Source organism: Cystoisospora suis, assembly GCF_002600585.1.
Source record: "Cystoisospora suis strain Wien I chromosome Unknown contig_3093, whole genome shotgun sequence".
NCBI lineage: Eukaryota > Apicomplexa > Conoidasida > Eucoccidiorida > Sarcocystidae > Cystoisospora > Cystoisospora suis.
The window spans coordinates 225-13,402 of NW_027155888.1; the positions used below are offsets into that span (position 1 = coordinate 225).

General features: G+C 54.4%; 2 protein-coding genes across 2 annotated transcripts; one reads left to right on the top strand and one right to left on the bottom strand.

The window, feature by feature from the left end:
- Positions 1-1,904: 1,904 nt before the first annotated feature.
- On the top strand, positions 1,905-3,134 carry CSUI_006181 (uncharacterized protein; the record flags this gene model as incomplete). Its single annotated transcript, XM_068066345.1, has 1 exon — positions 1,905-3,134. A coding segment is annotated over exon 1 (465 nt), but the record flags the coding sequence as incomplete, so codon positions are not given.
- A 2,053-nt stretch (positions 3,135-5,187) lies between these two features.
- On the bottom strand, positions 5,188-8,781 carry CSUI_006182 (major facilitator family protein). Its single transcript, XM_068066346.1, has 2 exons — positions 8,261-8,781; positions 5,188-7,951 (listed from the first exon to the last, which is right to left on the bottom strand). The coding sequence occupies exons 1-2, from the start codon at positions 8,642-8,644 to the stop codon at positions 6,467-6,469; spliced, it is 1,869 nt and encodes a 622-aa protein (XP_067921679.1). The 5' UTR covers positions 8,645-8,781; the 3' UTR covers positions 5,188-6,466.
- Between the last annotated feature and the right edge of the window lie 4,397 nt (positions 8,782-13,178).

The window sequence follows — 13,178 nt, forward strand, 5'->3', positions numbered from 1 at the left end:
GCAGAGCGACGGACAGGCAGAGAGAACCAATCAGACTATTCAGCAAATGCTGACGTGCTGTCTGGTGAGAAATGAAAATAAGTGCGAGACTGTCCTGCCCCTTTCGAAATTTGCATACAATTCCACGCGGCACGCGAGTATTACGTCCTCCCCTTTCGAGCTACTGTATGGGTTTTGCCTGCCAAGCCGATCTGTTAGCAGCTGAAGGTTACCAGCTTCATCGGCGTCGGTCTACCTCCCCTCTAAGCACATATCAAGTTGCGGATGGCCAAGAAACAACTGACAAAGGCACAGGAATACCAAAAGTGCGCGGACGGACGCCAAAGACCTGTGAATTATCAGGCGGGACAGAGGGTGTGGCTAACGTCTGCGCATGTTCCGCTGCATGAATACGCCAAGGCCTTACAACCCAAGTATGCCGGCCCTTTCACAATCGAGAAGATGGTTGGCGATAACGCCGCGAGGCTGCAGCGCCCAGCCTCCTGGTTGAGTCACCCCGGTGTTCCCCGTGTCGTCGTTGCGACCGGCCATGGAGGAACCAGGGCATCGTGCACGGGAACAAAGGGTGCAACAGCCTTTACGCGAGGACGAGGATGAAATTTGGTGGTATTTTGGGACACAGGCTAGCAAGAGTCGGTAATAAAGCGCAACGAGAATCTCTCGTTCAAGAGTCGAACGGGGTCACCTCGTAGATCCCTGAGCCAGACCTTGCGAATGCCAAAGAGTCAGTCAGGAGCTAATCTCAGGGGTTGCAAAAAACCAAAGGAACGCGGAGACCAGGGAGCGCCGTTCGAACAGGCCCCGTCGGCACCGCCGAAGAAACGGGCCTGTCAAACCGATTTTCAGCAAACAACCGAAGTAGAAACGCCTCTGAATCCGCCACGGGAGTCTTCGGGAGCACACCTGGCAAGAGAGGGCACGACTCCGCATCAGCTCCGCCGCCACACGTACAGAGAGAACACCAGCCCTTACATCTTCTGGTAGAGTGCATAATGCCTCACGGAGCAGGAGGTATCATCACCAAGGGGGAGGGGTGTCAGCAAATATCCCTGCTGACCTACCGGCTCAACGGACTGAGCCATCGATTGTTGCGCCGCGACGCCAGTACCACGCACAAAGAAGGCAGATCTGAGCATCAGCGTCGCACGCAACGAGCGTAGACCTCGGAGACGGTAATACAGTTCGAGTTCGGAGCAGCAGGTCTGGCGCTAGTCACTGTGTCGGCACAGGCCAGTTGATTCTTCTCCTGTTCGCTCCGTGAGAAGCAGACAAACATACTTTCCGTGAGTCGCCCTGAGAGTGTGATACGTTCTGTCGGCGACAGGAAGTGTCGTGCTACCAAAGTGGCTGATTGATTCACTGGGCGCGACTCCGGCAATCCTTGCGTCGCGGTTGTCGATCCTGGTATCGCTTCGTCTTTATCGAGGAACGTTCTCTGGCACGGGTCAACTCTCACTCTTGCCCGTACAGTCACACTACACTGACTTGCCTTCCGACCTGACTTGGTTCGGACGTAGCCAGCGGAGGCCAGTAAACAGGTATGGCAGCCGCCTGATCAACGTCTGCCGTATTCAAGTGCTATTCTGTGACAGCTAGGCTCACTGTTTCCACTGTGTCACTGCCAGCCCACACCGGCGACGCAGTTGTTGTACTTGGCGATCAAGCCCCTGTTATTGTCCCCTAGCTTCGCGCAGGAACAAAAGAGCCTCCGCCAGGCGACATTCACACTGACTTACCGGATACAGGGTACCATCGCATCGGACGGATCGAGAAGAGGGGTGCTGCCGAGCCTTGCGTCTCCGTGGTGCTCCATTGGCTCCCTTAATTGTCGACAGCTACCAACCAAAGCATGCTTTTCACGACACCGGGTAGGCGCCAGCCAGTGTGTTGACGCTACGGTTCCAGTACGTTCTGGCAAAACATAGGAAGAAAAAAATGGGATACCGAATCCCAAAGATGTTTCCTTCCTCTGTATTCGAATCATAGCTCGGAAGGAGGCAAGTCTTACCTGTGCGTCATTCGTTTGATCCCCGGCTCTCGTCGTGCGTGCGACATACTGGAAGTGGCCTGCTAGTGTTTTTGCCGGCAAAGTCCCACCAGGCGCGTGTCTTCCACGCTGGGGGCCGACGGCTTTCCGACACCACGGCGCCTGCGTTGCTTTTTTCTCGTTTTTAATTTTGTCTGCAGGGCGGTGACCCCGTGGAGCGCCAATTCTGAACTTTTGCTGGCGACCGCTCGCGGGCGTTACCTTTAGAAGTTTGCTGCAGGCGCTTCAGGGGGCTCGCGCCCAACGCAACGTGGGAAACGCAACTTTCGCTAGTGGGCACCTTGGTTACCGCCCTCGGGGTTTCTGTCCACACAGAACTGCTGTTGTGCGCTTGTCGCCAGGGGGCTGACGAACTGACGCGGAGCCGTAAGTCTGGCAGTCGACTTGTCAGGAGACCTTGCGGACTACAGCGAGATAGGCCCGAGGACTTCAGTGTTAACTGTGTGTACTGTGGTGTCAACGTCTTCTGCGTCGCTCCGTGTTTGCTTGACGAGGGCTTTGGTAAACTTCCCGTAGTACGACCACACCATCAAGCCTGAGTGTGGCCCGCCCCCCCCCGCACCTTCGAACACGGGTGTTTGTCTTTTTTTTTTTTTCGGAGACGGACGCCGTAATCCGACAATGTCAGCAGGTCCCTCCCAGGCTAGAGAGGAACTCAGCTGTTCCGGATCGAATCCGCTCGAACTCGCGAGAGAAGGCAATCTCGGCCTTCGCCAGCACGTCGGTGAGCATCACCCGGGGCTGCAAGTCTACGTACACTTGTCAAGGCGGGCTTCTGAGTCTGATCTCCCACTTCTGTTGCGCAGCGCCCTGGAACAAGAGGCCCAACTGGAGCGTCACGTCGTGGTTCTCACTTATGATGCGCGTCAGCAAGAACTGAGGAGGGCTGCCGCCCCGTCGTGTGAGGAGTCGACGGCACCACGAACTGACAGATCCTCTCATTTCATCGAGCAGCTGCGAGCAGTAGAAGGGCTTATGGCTCTTCTGCAGCACACATGCATAATCTACATGCCGTCTGAGATCGTGACGCATGGCCAGCTTCTCCATCGCAGCCAGGAAGGCAGCCAGAACTTTGTGTATTCCCGGTTGGAAACTATGTACAGTCATATGCTCATATTGCCACTCTATACCCCAGAAGACCTTACTCTTAACGACATGATACCTGACGTGTCCATTCAAACAGGCGGAAATCAGCGCCCTGCGATGTGCAACTTTGATACGCTGCCGTGGCAACTGGAAGGCTTATTGGCGGAAGTGAACAACCGGGCTCGAGTCGTGTGCTTATTCCAAGGCATCCGTGCTGCTTTGACAGTGCCACAGCCACATGTGGCCGTGGCTGAGCCCAGTCGGTCCTCAGTGGGGGACCCGGGTAGCCTGCCCCTGTTAGCGCCGCCGTTTACATCTGCTCTCTCTGGCCCTTGTCCTCCCGCGAGAACCCCCGCGAGTGGTCGATCTCGTTCTTACGCAGACTCACACTACCATGCTCTTTCTCCCACTAGTGATTTGTGCTTTTCATGGGAGCAGGGAGCCCAAGAGGAAGGGGACGTGCCGCTCTCGACAGCTCGGTTGGATGAGATGATATGCAGGCTTCTCGTGGATTTCGGTGTAGACACGGTGGAGCGGCTGGATGCCGTCGATACCGCAGTGTTCCTTGTAGGAGCGGTTAAGCACCTTCGGATATCTGCACAACTGACGGAGCCTGTGGAGCTGCACCAAAGAATTAAGCGAAGAAGACAGACCTCCGCTGCTGCTATAGATCTCTTGAGTGAGCTCGCTGCGAGCCGCTCCGCTCCAGCGGAGACCGGAGGCCTCTCCATGCTCAGAAGCAGCGCAGACGTTTCGTCGACCTACCAGAAGACTTCAACGGCGGCGCCCAATGCGGCTGTTGCAACTGAAGCCGTTCACGCGTTTGCTTGTCGGCTGTGGGCTGAACAACTCCTGCAGATTCCGGGCGTTACGGAGAAAGTCGCCGGCGCCGTGATACGCAGATATCGGAGACCGGCCGACCTCCTCTCTGCTATACGTGCGGCGGTGGCCGAAGAAAAATTGCAAGGAGACCACGAGCTGCACTCTGGTACAGCGGGTCTCGAGGCCGGGACCGGTTTGACCGGACGCACTCGTACGCGGAATTACCGCACCGGCCCCGGCGGGAGAAAAAGGCGTGAGGATGCTGGTGTAGCTTCCGTCGTCCGTGAACTGGCGGAACTGCAACCAGCAGGTTTCTTTGCAGGCCCCCCAGGCCGAAGAGACAAGGGACCAGCAAGGCTGGCGAAAGTTGGAAAATCCAGGGCCGAGAAGATCTGCCGGTTGTTCCAGTGCGATGTGGATACTGAGACTCCGCTGTGACTACAGGCGTTTTGATGACGTCTTGTCAATGGATTCCTATCTGTACGGAATCTGCGGCATCTCGGAGATGCTGTCACGCGCCAGGACGAAGAAAGCGCGCACGCCCTGCACCGCCCTCAGGCCACCGCGCCGTGTTCCGCTGACTCCCCACGGATGTCCTCTTCACTTCACCAGCCGGTACCAGAGGATACTCGTGCGACGCCAGGGGTACAGCGCCCGGGAAAGTTTCCCCGAATTCGCCAGTCCTGCGGCCCGGCGCGTTTTGGACTCGCTTTTCTGTAAACATCGCCTTTCAGTCTATACTCGAGACCACCACCCCACGCATTTCTAGTTGGTTTTGCCGATCGTTACGACATGCTTTATCGAGTGTTAGCTCCTACCTCCTCAACTCAGTGGAGCGGGTCACACACAAACGCGTCTCCATGTCCAACCCGCGACCCGCTGTCGGGACGGGAACTGTCAGTGAGTAGCAGCGTCGGTCCTTTAACTTTTAATGACTGAGGAAGTCAGAGAAGTACGATCAACTAACACTGCTGTCTATGTATGGCAGTACCCCGACCCTCCGTACATCTCTCTATCCTGGCATCTGTAGGACCACAGGACGGGGAAGCCACTTTGAATCCCCGACCTACTGTCCTCGGCGTCCATAGATTCTTGGCGCTGGACTGACAGTCTCAATTGGAGCGTGTTGACGCTACGTGAAATACAAGCAGGGCGACTACCGTACATCTTTTGCATTGCAAGGAGCGTTACACATGTCATCGTAACCCCTTCTACACGGAAGACAGTCGCCCTCCCTTGTCAGCGGGTGAAGGCACACTCGCCGGGTCTTGGCAAGCACGAACAGACACGCACCGGCGCAACAAAAACGAATCCAAAAGGCTACACACCTTTCCTTACGAGCAAGTGGGCACGACGGTAGTGTTACACTCTCGAGCTACCAGGGTCAAATTAGAACACTCTCCTGGTCTACCACCGCGCAATGACAACTGACACCACGGCAAAGCATCCGAAACCCACGCATCCGTTCACACCCCTTCACCCACGCATGGAGCCCGCGTAGCTGTGATTGAACCGGGGGCTCTGGTAACTCCCGATACTAAAGCCAGTTCCGAGCGCTCACATTCATCGGAGGCGAAGAAAAAAGAGCTACATGTGTGCGATCTTTGAACGGGGAGATCCAACCAGGTTCTCAATCTGAATCATTACTGTCTGCTCGCAAAAACCGTCCACATCATATTCAACTTCGGCGAACTTGCCTGCTGCTGCATCAGCTGTCGACCTAGATTACTTAAGCGTGACCGGCACTAGTAAATCTATGTTACATGGGTAAGCTTCGTCCAGGGGGTATGGATGTTTTTAAAAAAAAAAACACGATGGACGTGCAATAACCCTGGTGGTTTCCCGGGCACTCACAGCCCGGCTCTACCCGAGGGCGTCCCTGTACTGCGCGAACTCTTGGGCATTGCAGGGGCCAAAAAACTCGGCATACTACTGAAAATATGATACAACAGCAGACCACGGACCAACGCGCAAAGTAAGCCTACGGAGGCGCACCGGACCCACATGCAAGGTCCAGCCCCATGTCTAAATCCCCGGCCGCGACACCCGCATCACAGCGCATCGCCGTCGAGTATACCTTATTTGCACTCACTTCGTGTCACGTTAGAGTTGTCGCGTGCATGAAGGACGTCTCTTCGCATACCATCGCAAAACAATAAAACAATTGTACAGCGTGGGCCACCTTCAAACCCCCAGCCTGAACTACCCAGTCACAACGCCGAGGAGCGCGCGCTCAATCGTATACGCGCCGACAACAGCCCACGCAGTGAGAAAATAGCCGACCTCGCTCAAACTTTAGCCGGACCGCTCGACCATGGACCGCTGCGAACAGGGATGGGAGCCGCCGCGACAAACCGAAATATTTGTCACACAAGCTTCCGAGGATCAACTCCAGAAAAGTGCCAGTGCCCACAGAAGGTCCCTTCCTCCAGTGGTGGGGGGGGCTCAGGAACGATCCAGCAAGCTTGGCGCGCCACCTACAAAACAACTTACCGGACGCTGTGCGACGGTCTACAAAACTCTCGGCACCCTTTTCTTCCGGAAAAACAAAACCACTAGTAGCCCCTGATTGATCACGGCCAAACCAAGACACAGCGTCGTCATGGGATAGAAAGTATTTTCCACGCTGTACGTCCTCATTGGAGTAGTTACGAGGGAAATGATGCCGCCAACCGAGCAGAGAAAACCGATCATCTTTCCCAAATTTTCCGGTTGGAAGACCTCCGTGACGTAACAGTAGATCTGCGATACCAGAAACGACATCTGTATAGCGATAAGGACAGACACCATATACTGGAACGCTCCAAAACAGGGAATCCCAGGAATCAACAGAAGAATCCAGGAAACTAGGCCGGACAGGTTGCACAGCATCATTACCGGCACAATTCCGACCCTGTCGGTGAGCCAGCCTAAAAAAATGCAGGGAATGAAGGAGAAAATTGATATGATCTGATTGGCCTCGTAAGCCATCGGTATCAGCCTCTTCGCGGATGGTGTGAAAAACAGGATGGTGATCAACACGAAAATAAAGTACGGCAGGAGCGGGATGAAAGACAAAGAAAGAAAGTCCCGTTTGATGGACTGGATTAGGCTAAGCTTCTTCCCCCTGCCCGACAAGACGTCAACATCCCCCTCATTTGCCTGAGGGCCTTCGAGAGCTACGCCAGCTTCCGCGTCCTCGCCTTCCACTGCCGCTCCCCCGGGAACCACGTTTTCTGGCAGGACCCAAGCTTTCCTAGGAATGATGAACACGGCAATGAGGACACAGAGCCCCAGTCCCAATCCTACGTAGCCTAGCATAACGCTTCGTAGGCTTATGCCTTCAGCACTAAAGTAAATGCTGCGAATGGCCAACCCTACAACAAAAGAAATGGAACGGAAACAACCCAAAACCGAGATAACTGTGGCACCATGGCCAGGAAATAGATTTGCGCCGCACAGACACGGGAAAAAGGCCATATCGATTCCAGCGCCTATGAAGACTGTTGCGGGCACATAGGCCTGAAAATTCTCGTCCGAACATCCCAACAATGTCCACCCCAGCAACAAACACGCCAGCCCGGTAAGTGCACCTAGTTTGGGACCCGCGAAATCCAGCATAATGCCGCCCAGCATAGCGAAAACGAAATAGGAACAGGAGATAACACCGAAAAGGTAGTTTACGGAGATTTCTTGTTCAGGGCACTTCGGCTCCTGCTGCTGAGCACCCGGGGTCAAAGTCTCTTCTGTACATTTCCACGAATACGCCCCAGCTTTATATAGCGAGTCAGCAATAGTGGTCCAGTTGAAAAAACTCGGGCCCGCAAGCAAGCAGTACATACAGTAGAGAACTAGAACGACCCAACGGGAAAGTCCGAAGGCCACCCGGGGTCCCCCCGGCACTCCGTGCTTTACTGCTTCCTGCTCCGGCACCATGAGGGGATTCTCCGCTGCCGCCTTGTTTGGAGGTCGATCGAAATCACCCGGGGAGTCAACATCGACACTCGTGATGCCCGTCTGGAAAAAAGACAAAGCAGGTGACTCGCTCTTGTGCAATATTCCCTGCGGAAGACAGAAAAGTGTGTGCACTGTCAAGATATCCAGTCACCAAGCTGGACTGGAAACAGTTCCAGTCGAGTCGCCGGAAACTGTGCCCACATGAACAGCCCCAAGTAACACTCTCTGGTTTCCTATGAAAAGAAAACAGCATCAATGTAATCACCTGCAACGTGCTATTCCGTTTTCCGTGCAGGACTGGAACATTGATAAGTGAAGCTTCCCGTCTCACATCGTCTCCTTCACTTACTGTGGAGGAGTCGAGCGTACCTCTTGATTGAAATCGGTTGGTTTGCCCTCCATTGTCAACACATGCCGCTTGAGGAACTTCACTTGCGGAGTGAAGACGCAGGCTCGCTCGCCCGTTACCGCTTCCGTTCCAAACGAATTTTTGTAGCTCAGTCCGGCGCGCCTTCGAGAGAGCAGACTGGCGAGTCGGAGAAAGGCGGGTGGTTTTGGTGAAGTAACGTTTGAGAAATACGCCACGAAAGGAAACAGAATGCGATGAGGCACGCAACCTGGATCATTCAAAGCACGAAGATAAAACTCAACGTTTCCGGACCTACGTGACCGCCCACACCAGTTCCCACACGCCTGCTGTTTTCTGTCAGTGGTGCTCACGGCCTGTTCTTTCGGTTTCTCGTAAATACGCATGAGTGCGTTCAAGTGAAAAGCAACAGAAAATAGTTGAATGTAACACGCCCTAGAGAGAGGTGGCTCCGGGAGCTTCCGGAGCGTTTGCGGGAACCCTGGGACAAGAGCCGTACCCTTATTACTCCGGCAGTCAGCGGACATCCCGAGCTGACGGACCCGCGGTCCGACCCGCGGTCAGTATGTGATGGGTGTTGCGCCTGAGGGATGCGCAGGTACGCCACCGATGCGTTCGCCACGACGGGCATCTGTAGCCTCGTGGGGCCGTTTCGCGCGATCCGCCACAGAGAGTCGCGAGTTGAAACCGCTCTGGTGCGAGACGGGGCCTAGAACTAAGCCCCCGGAAAACAGGAGTTGCGAGGACACATGCCGGGCTTCAAAACAAGAAATTTGTTATGTCCTCTTAGTAACTTGATACTTACTCACCGTGTCATCGGGAGTACCTGTGCCAGCGGTGCTGCTTCCTGGCATCGACGCAGCCGACGTTTCCGAGAAGGGATCACGAAGACGACAGCCACCCACAGGCGAGCTGGCGACGCGAGTGTGCTCGGCAGGCTCATCCCTGCACACGTCGTAAGGGGAGAGGCAACAGCACCGTTGCGTCTGTACCGGAACTCCGCGCTAGCCGCAACTCTGACTAGTGAAAATGGAAACGGAGAAGGGTTTGGACATTCAGTCTCTCCCGCATTTTGAGGGGTTTTCCGAGGCCCCTGCTGTGGACAGCTTTTCAAAAACAAAAGGTCTAAATGCTTTCAGTGCGCTCTAGTACTATTCAAACGGCAATTGCATCAACACATGCAGTTACGCAGCCAGCGGGCTGACTGCGGGACCATTTCAGGCGCCGCCATTGTAGGATTCTTCACTCGGCGTGTAAAGGTTGCCGCAAGAACTTGAGTGAAGTCGATCCAGTCTGTTCACAAAGGCGCGGCACGTATATTGTTGCGGACCGAGACGCGCCGTAGTCGGCTCACCGGCGGTCGCTCACGACACGGCACTCAGTAGGCGGTGTGGCACTCACTCATGGCACAGCGTACAGGGCGCCGGCGCAGAGTCGCAGCGAGGTTACAGTACCCCCTCGTCTGCTGCTGCGTCTTCGCCTGCGCAAACACTCTTGAGGAACTCCATACCCTGAGACGTTAGCAGGTCGCTTGGTATGTCGTAGTTTTTCCAGGTTTCCCCCTGCTTGGGGTCTTTCCGCTTGACTAAGTGTTATGCGTGTTGAAGGCAGTACAGGTGTGGCAAGGTAGCCCAGCCGGAGCGTGCAGTAGCTACTACTGGAGTCGCCGGCACAGCAGAGTGCTGCCGTTCCGCTGGCGAGGCGGCAATGAGGACGCGTCCCTTCCCGGTCCGAATAGCACCTGCTGTGCGGCACAAACGGTCTTGCTGTTTTCTCCACGCACTTCCAACATAGTCTCACGGTGAATGGCCGTGGATGTGTACGACGAATCCAGCGTTGAAGCATTTACACGGAAAGAGTCAACAGATGGCGAGGACTCCTGAACGTTCGCTGGAAGCGACAGCCAGAATAATTGAGTGAGTGTATACCGAAAAAAAAAAAATAAATCCGGCAGCCTCCCAAACTCACGAGCCATTCGGGATCGTGCAGCTTCGCAGTCAACAGCTAACTGTTTCAGATTGCCAGCTCACGGGCATCCCCAGAACCTGAGACGATGCTCTGTAGTCTTTTATAGTATTAAGAGCACTGTGTTTCATACCAGCGTTCCTTAACAGCTGCTCGCGCGCTGCCTCGTATATCATATCCGCTGGCGCACCCGTGAAATGGATGGCCTGAACGACAGACGTTGCCTCCTGTTTCATCCCAAAGGAGGACTGCTTCAGGAGCACGTCCGCCCATCTTTCACGCGGTTTGCGCCAACCTGGTAACTCATACTCGAACAGTCGGGACCAGTGCTCCCTATTAAGGGTGGGTCCATCTGACTAGAGTAATTCTGGAGTCTGCAGAGCATCGGCCTGCTCATTTTCTGGCAGAGGGACTGCTTTTTCTGTTTCATCCTCCCTGTCGATTGAAACGAACCTGTCCACCCACCAGCGCATCGTACGCAAGACGAGTCTGTCGCCCGTCAAAGTCCACTCGGGTCTCATACGCATCTTGCAGCTGCAAAATTTCCCGCAGTCCATTGATCCCACCCAGCCACCCGTGACCAGGTTTTCTTCTTCACAAGAGAGAGGAGACGTCTTTTCCTGGTTCAGCTCCCGATGGATCCACTCCAGTTCTTTCGCTTCCTCAGCCGCTTCTTCGAGAAACGACTTCGGCGGACCTTGGGTTGACCTTCCAGTGTTCTCCGGAACGCCCGCTGTAGCAGGAGGAACCGTCTCTTTTCTGCGCTTCCCTGAGGAAACTGCCTCCGCGTTGTCCATGGTGGTAGAAAGTCGGAAACGGCGACGTCACGCCGCTATGCGGCAAAAGATTGCATCTGTCAGAGTCTTAGGGATTCTGACGCTCACACCTCAGCAAAACCCCAGATATCAAGAGATCATAGGCACCACAAGTTACACACTGAACAGAAACACAGCAGTTTTTCCCACTTTCCCTAGAACTCACAATATTCTGGGAATCGGCACCAATAGGGGTGCTCACACCGAGACCACACACACGGATGGTAGTTAGACTATTTCTACGGGCAATAAGAGGATAAGCTATTTTTTCTGAGTAGTTAGTAAACTAGCGCTAGCTTAGCTAGATTGTTTGTTAGCGGATGCAGCAAGGCAGGCGGGCGGACTCTCCCACAATCCATCCAGGAAGTAACGGAAGAGACACATTGTTAAAGATCTTCATCTTCGACTGCAGGGACTCCTAGCAGAGTCTTGTCCGGAGAGAGAAAGCAAGCGCTTGTAAAAAAAGAAGAACAGTTGGGACAATGAAAGGGGCTGCTAGAGCAGCCTAAGGCGTTTAGTAGTAGATAAGAGGTTTGGGGACAAGATTGAAGATGAAGGTCATTAAGAAGAAGAGACCTGGCGAACTAGAAGAAAACTGGAGGCTACTAGGGTAGTCTAAAGGCGAGAAGCACCCGCAGCCGGAAGAGAAGTGGTGAAGGGCGCAGCCATTCTAATGGGAAAGAACACCGGAGCTAGGAGAACCTCTGTTGACGGCAATCTTTTGTGCTTGTGAATGTTCTGTGCTGCGAATTATTGCGCTCAGGTGTTTGAAAGGCCAACAGGAAGCTAGGCGAAAACGTGGAAGGTTAGCTAGAGTGTAGCTTGGCAGATGTATGCATATATTAGAAATAGTAGAAATCCAGTTACTAGATGTGCATGCGTGGCTAACACCTAAGCCCGAGACCGGAGCCCCGAAGCCGACTAGAGGAGGGATGACGCTCACATTAGCGGATTGGTGGGTGTTAGTACACCCCTGCAGTCGACCTGGTTGCGGACACCTAGCGTGGCGCGACTGACCGAGTGGAAATCGGCCGCAACTGTGAGCGGCCAAGGAGCGAACAGAGACGAGAGAGGGTAGAAAGAACGAGAGAAGATTTCCTGTGAGAAACTCACGAGTTATTAAGAGGAGATCGACTTCGCTGTGTGCGAAGAGCGTGTTATGCTTCAAGGAGCTACTTGGATCATGAAGGCTCTCGGCGAGGGCGGAGAGAACTGCTCGGGAGTGTGCACCAGACTGACGAACGGTTGTGTGCGAGGACGTGGGCCGTAGCGGCGGTGCAATTGAGTGTTTTCGGGGTCAGTTGCGACCCAGACGTGAAGCGGGAGGAGTTTAGGGCCCAGCGTGTCGAAACACGTGGATAGTGACCCGACGTCTCACTGAGAAAATTGACGCGGGCGGAGTATCCCGGCAAAAAGGCTAACTTTCGTGTGAGGAGTCCTAGTGGACCCTAAAGAAGCCCCTCGGGACTGATTCGTTGATGAAGGCACCAACTTTGCCGTTTTCGAACAGCTTTGCGTTGGCGTGGGCGCTAATCGCCCTGTGGAGTGTAGGAGTGAGCGTAGACACGCTCCGATGCTGAAAGCGTCTGAGCCTGAGTGGCTGGTTAGAAGATGAGTCCTAGGGGACCCTAATTTTTTGGATCGATTCGTCGGAAACTTTGCAGAATTGTTGCGGAGACGCCTACTGCTTAGACTGGAGCAACGCTGCTTGTCCGGAGGGAATCGCGGACGGAGAGGCAAGCAGACCTCATTGTGTGTGTTCAGTGGCAATGTGTTGAACAGTGGGAGAAAGGTAGTCATGGCTTCTAGGGAAGCCTGAAGAACACTTAGGCCCCTCTAACTTTTATTGAGTCGTCGGTGCGTAACTTGGCAGTTTCCATAACAAGGGGCGTTACAACGTATCGCTGTTGGCAAGGTAACCATGCTAAGGAGCCGTTGGCTACGGTAGGTGCGAAAAGAACGAGATGTGGCTGTGGCGTAGTCTGGCGCTGGAGTGGCTCCCGCGTAGCGATTGTGTACATAGCAAGGGGATCGTGAATTGCTGTAGTGAAAGGATGAGCGTTGATGGCTTCTAGGGAAGCCTAACGCCACTGTGGTTAGGTAGACGCAGCAATGAAGTTGCAGTTGGGAGAATTTCGGG

What these genes read in the sequence shown, in the direction of transcription:
- CSUI_006182 (XM_068066346.1), bottom strand. Translation starts at nt 8,644, where the DNA reads ATGCGTATTTACGAGAAACCGAAAGAACAGGCCGTGAGCACCACTGAC. An exon ending in CAACCGATTTCAATCAAGAG is followed by an intron (nt 7,952 to 8,260) that starts GTACGCTCGACT and finishes TCTTTTTTCCAG; the next exon opens with ACGGGCATCACGAGTGTCGA.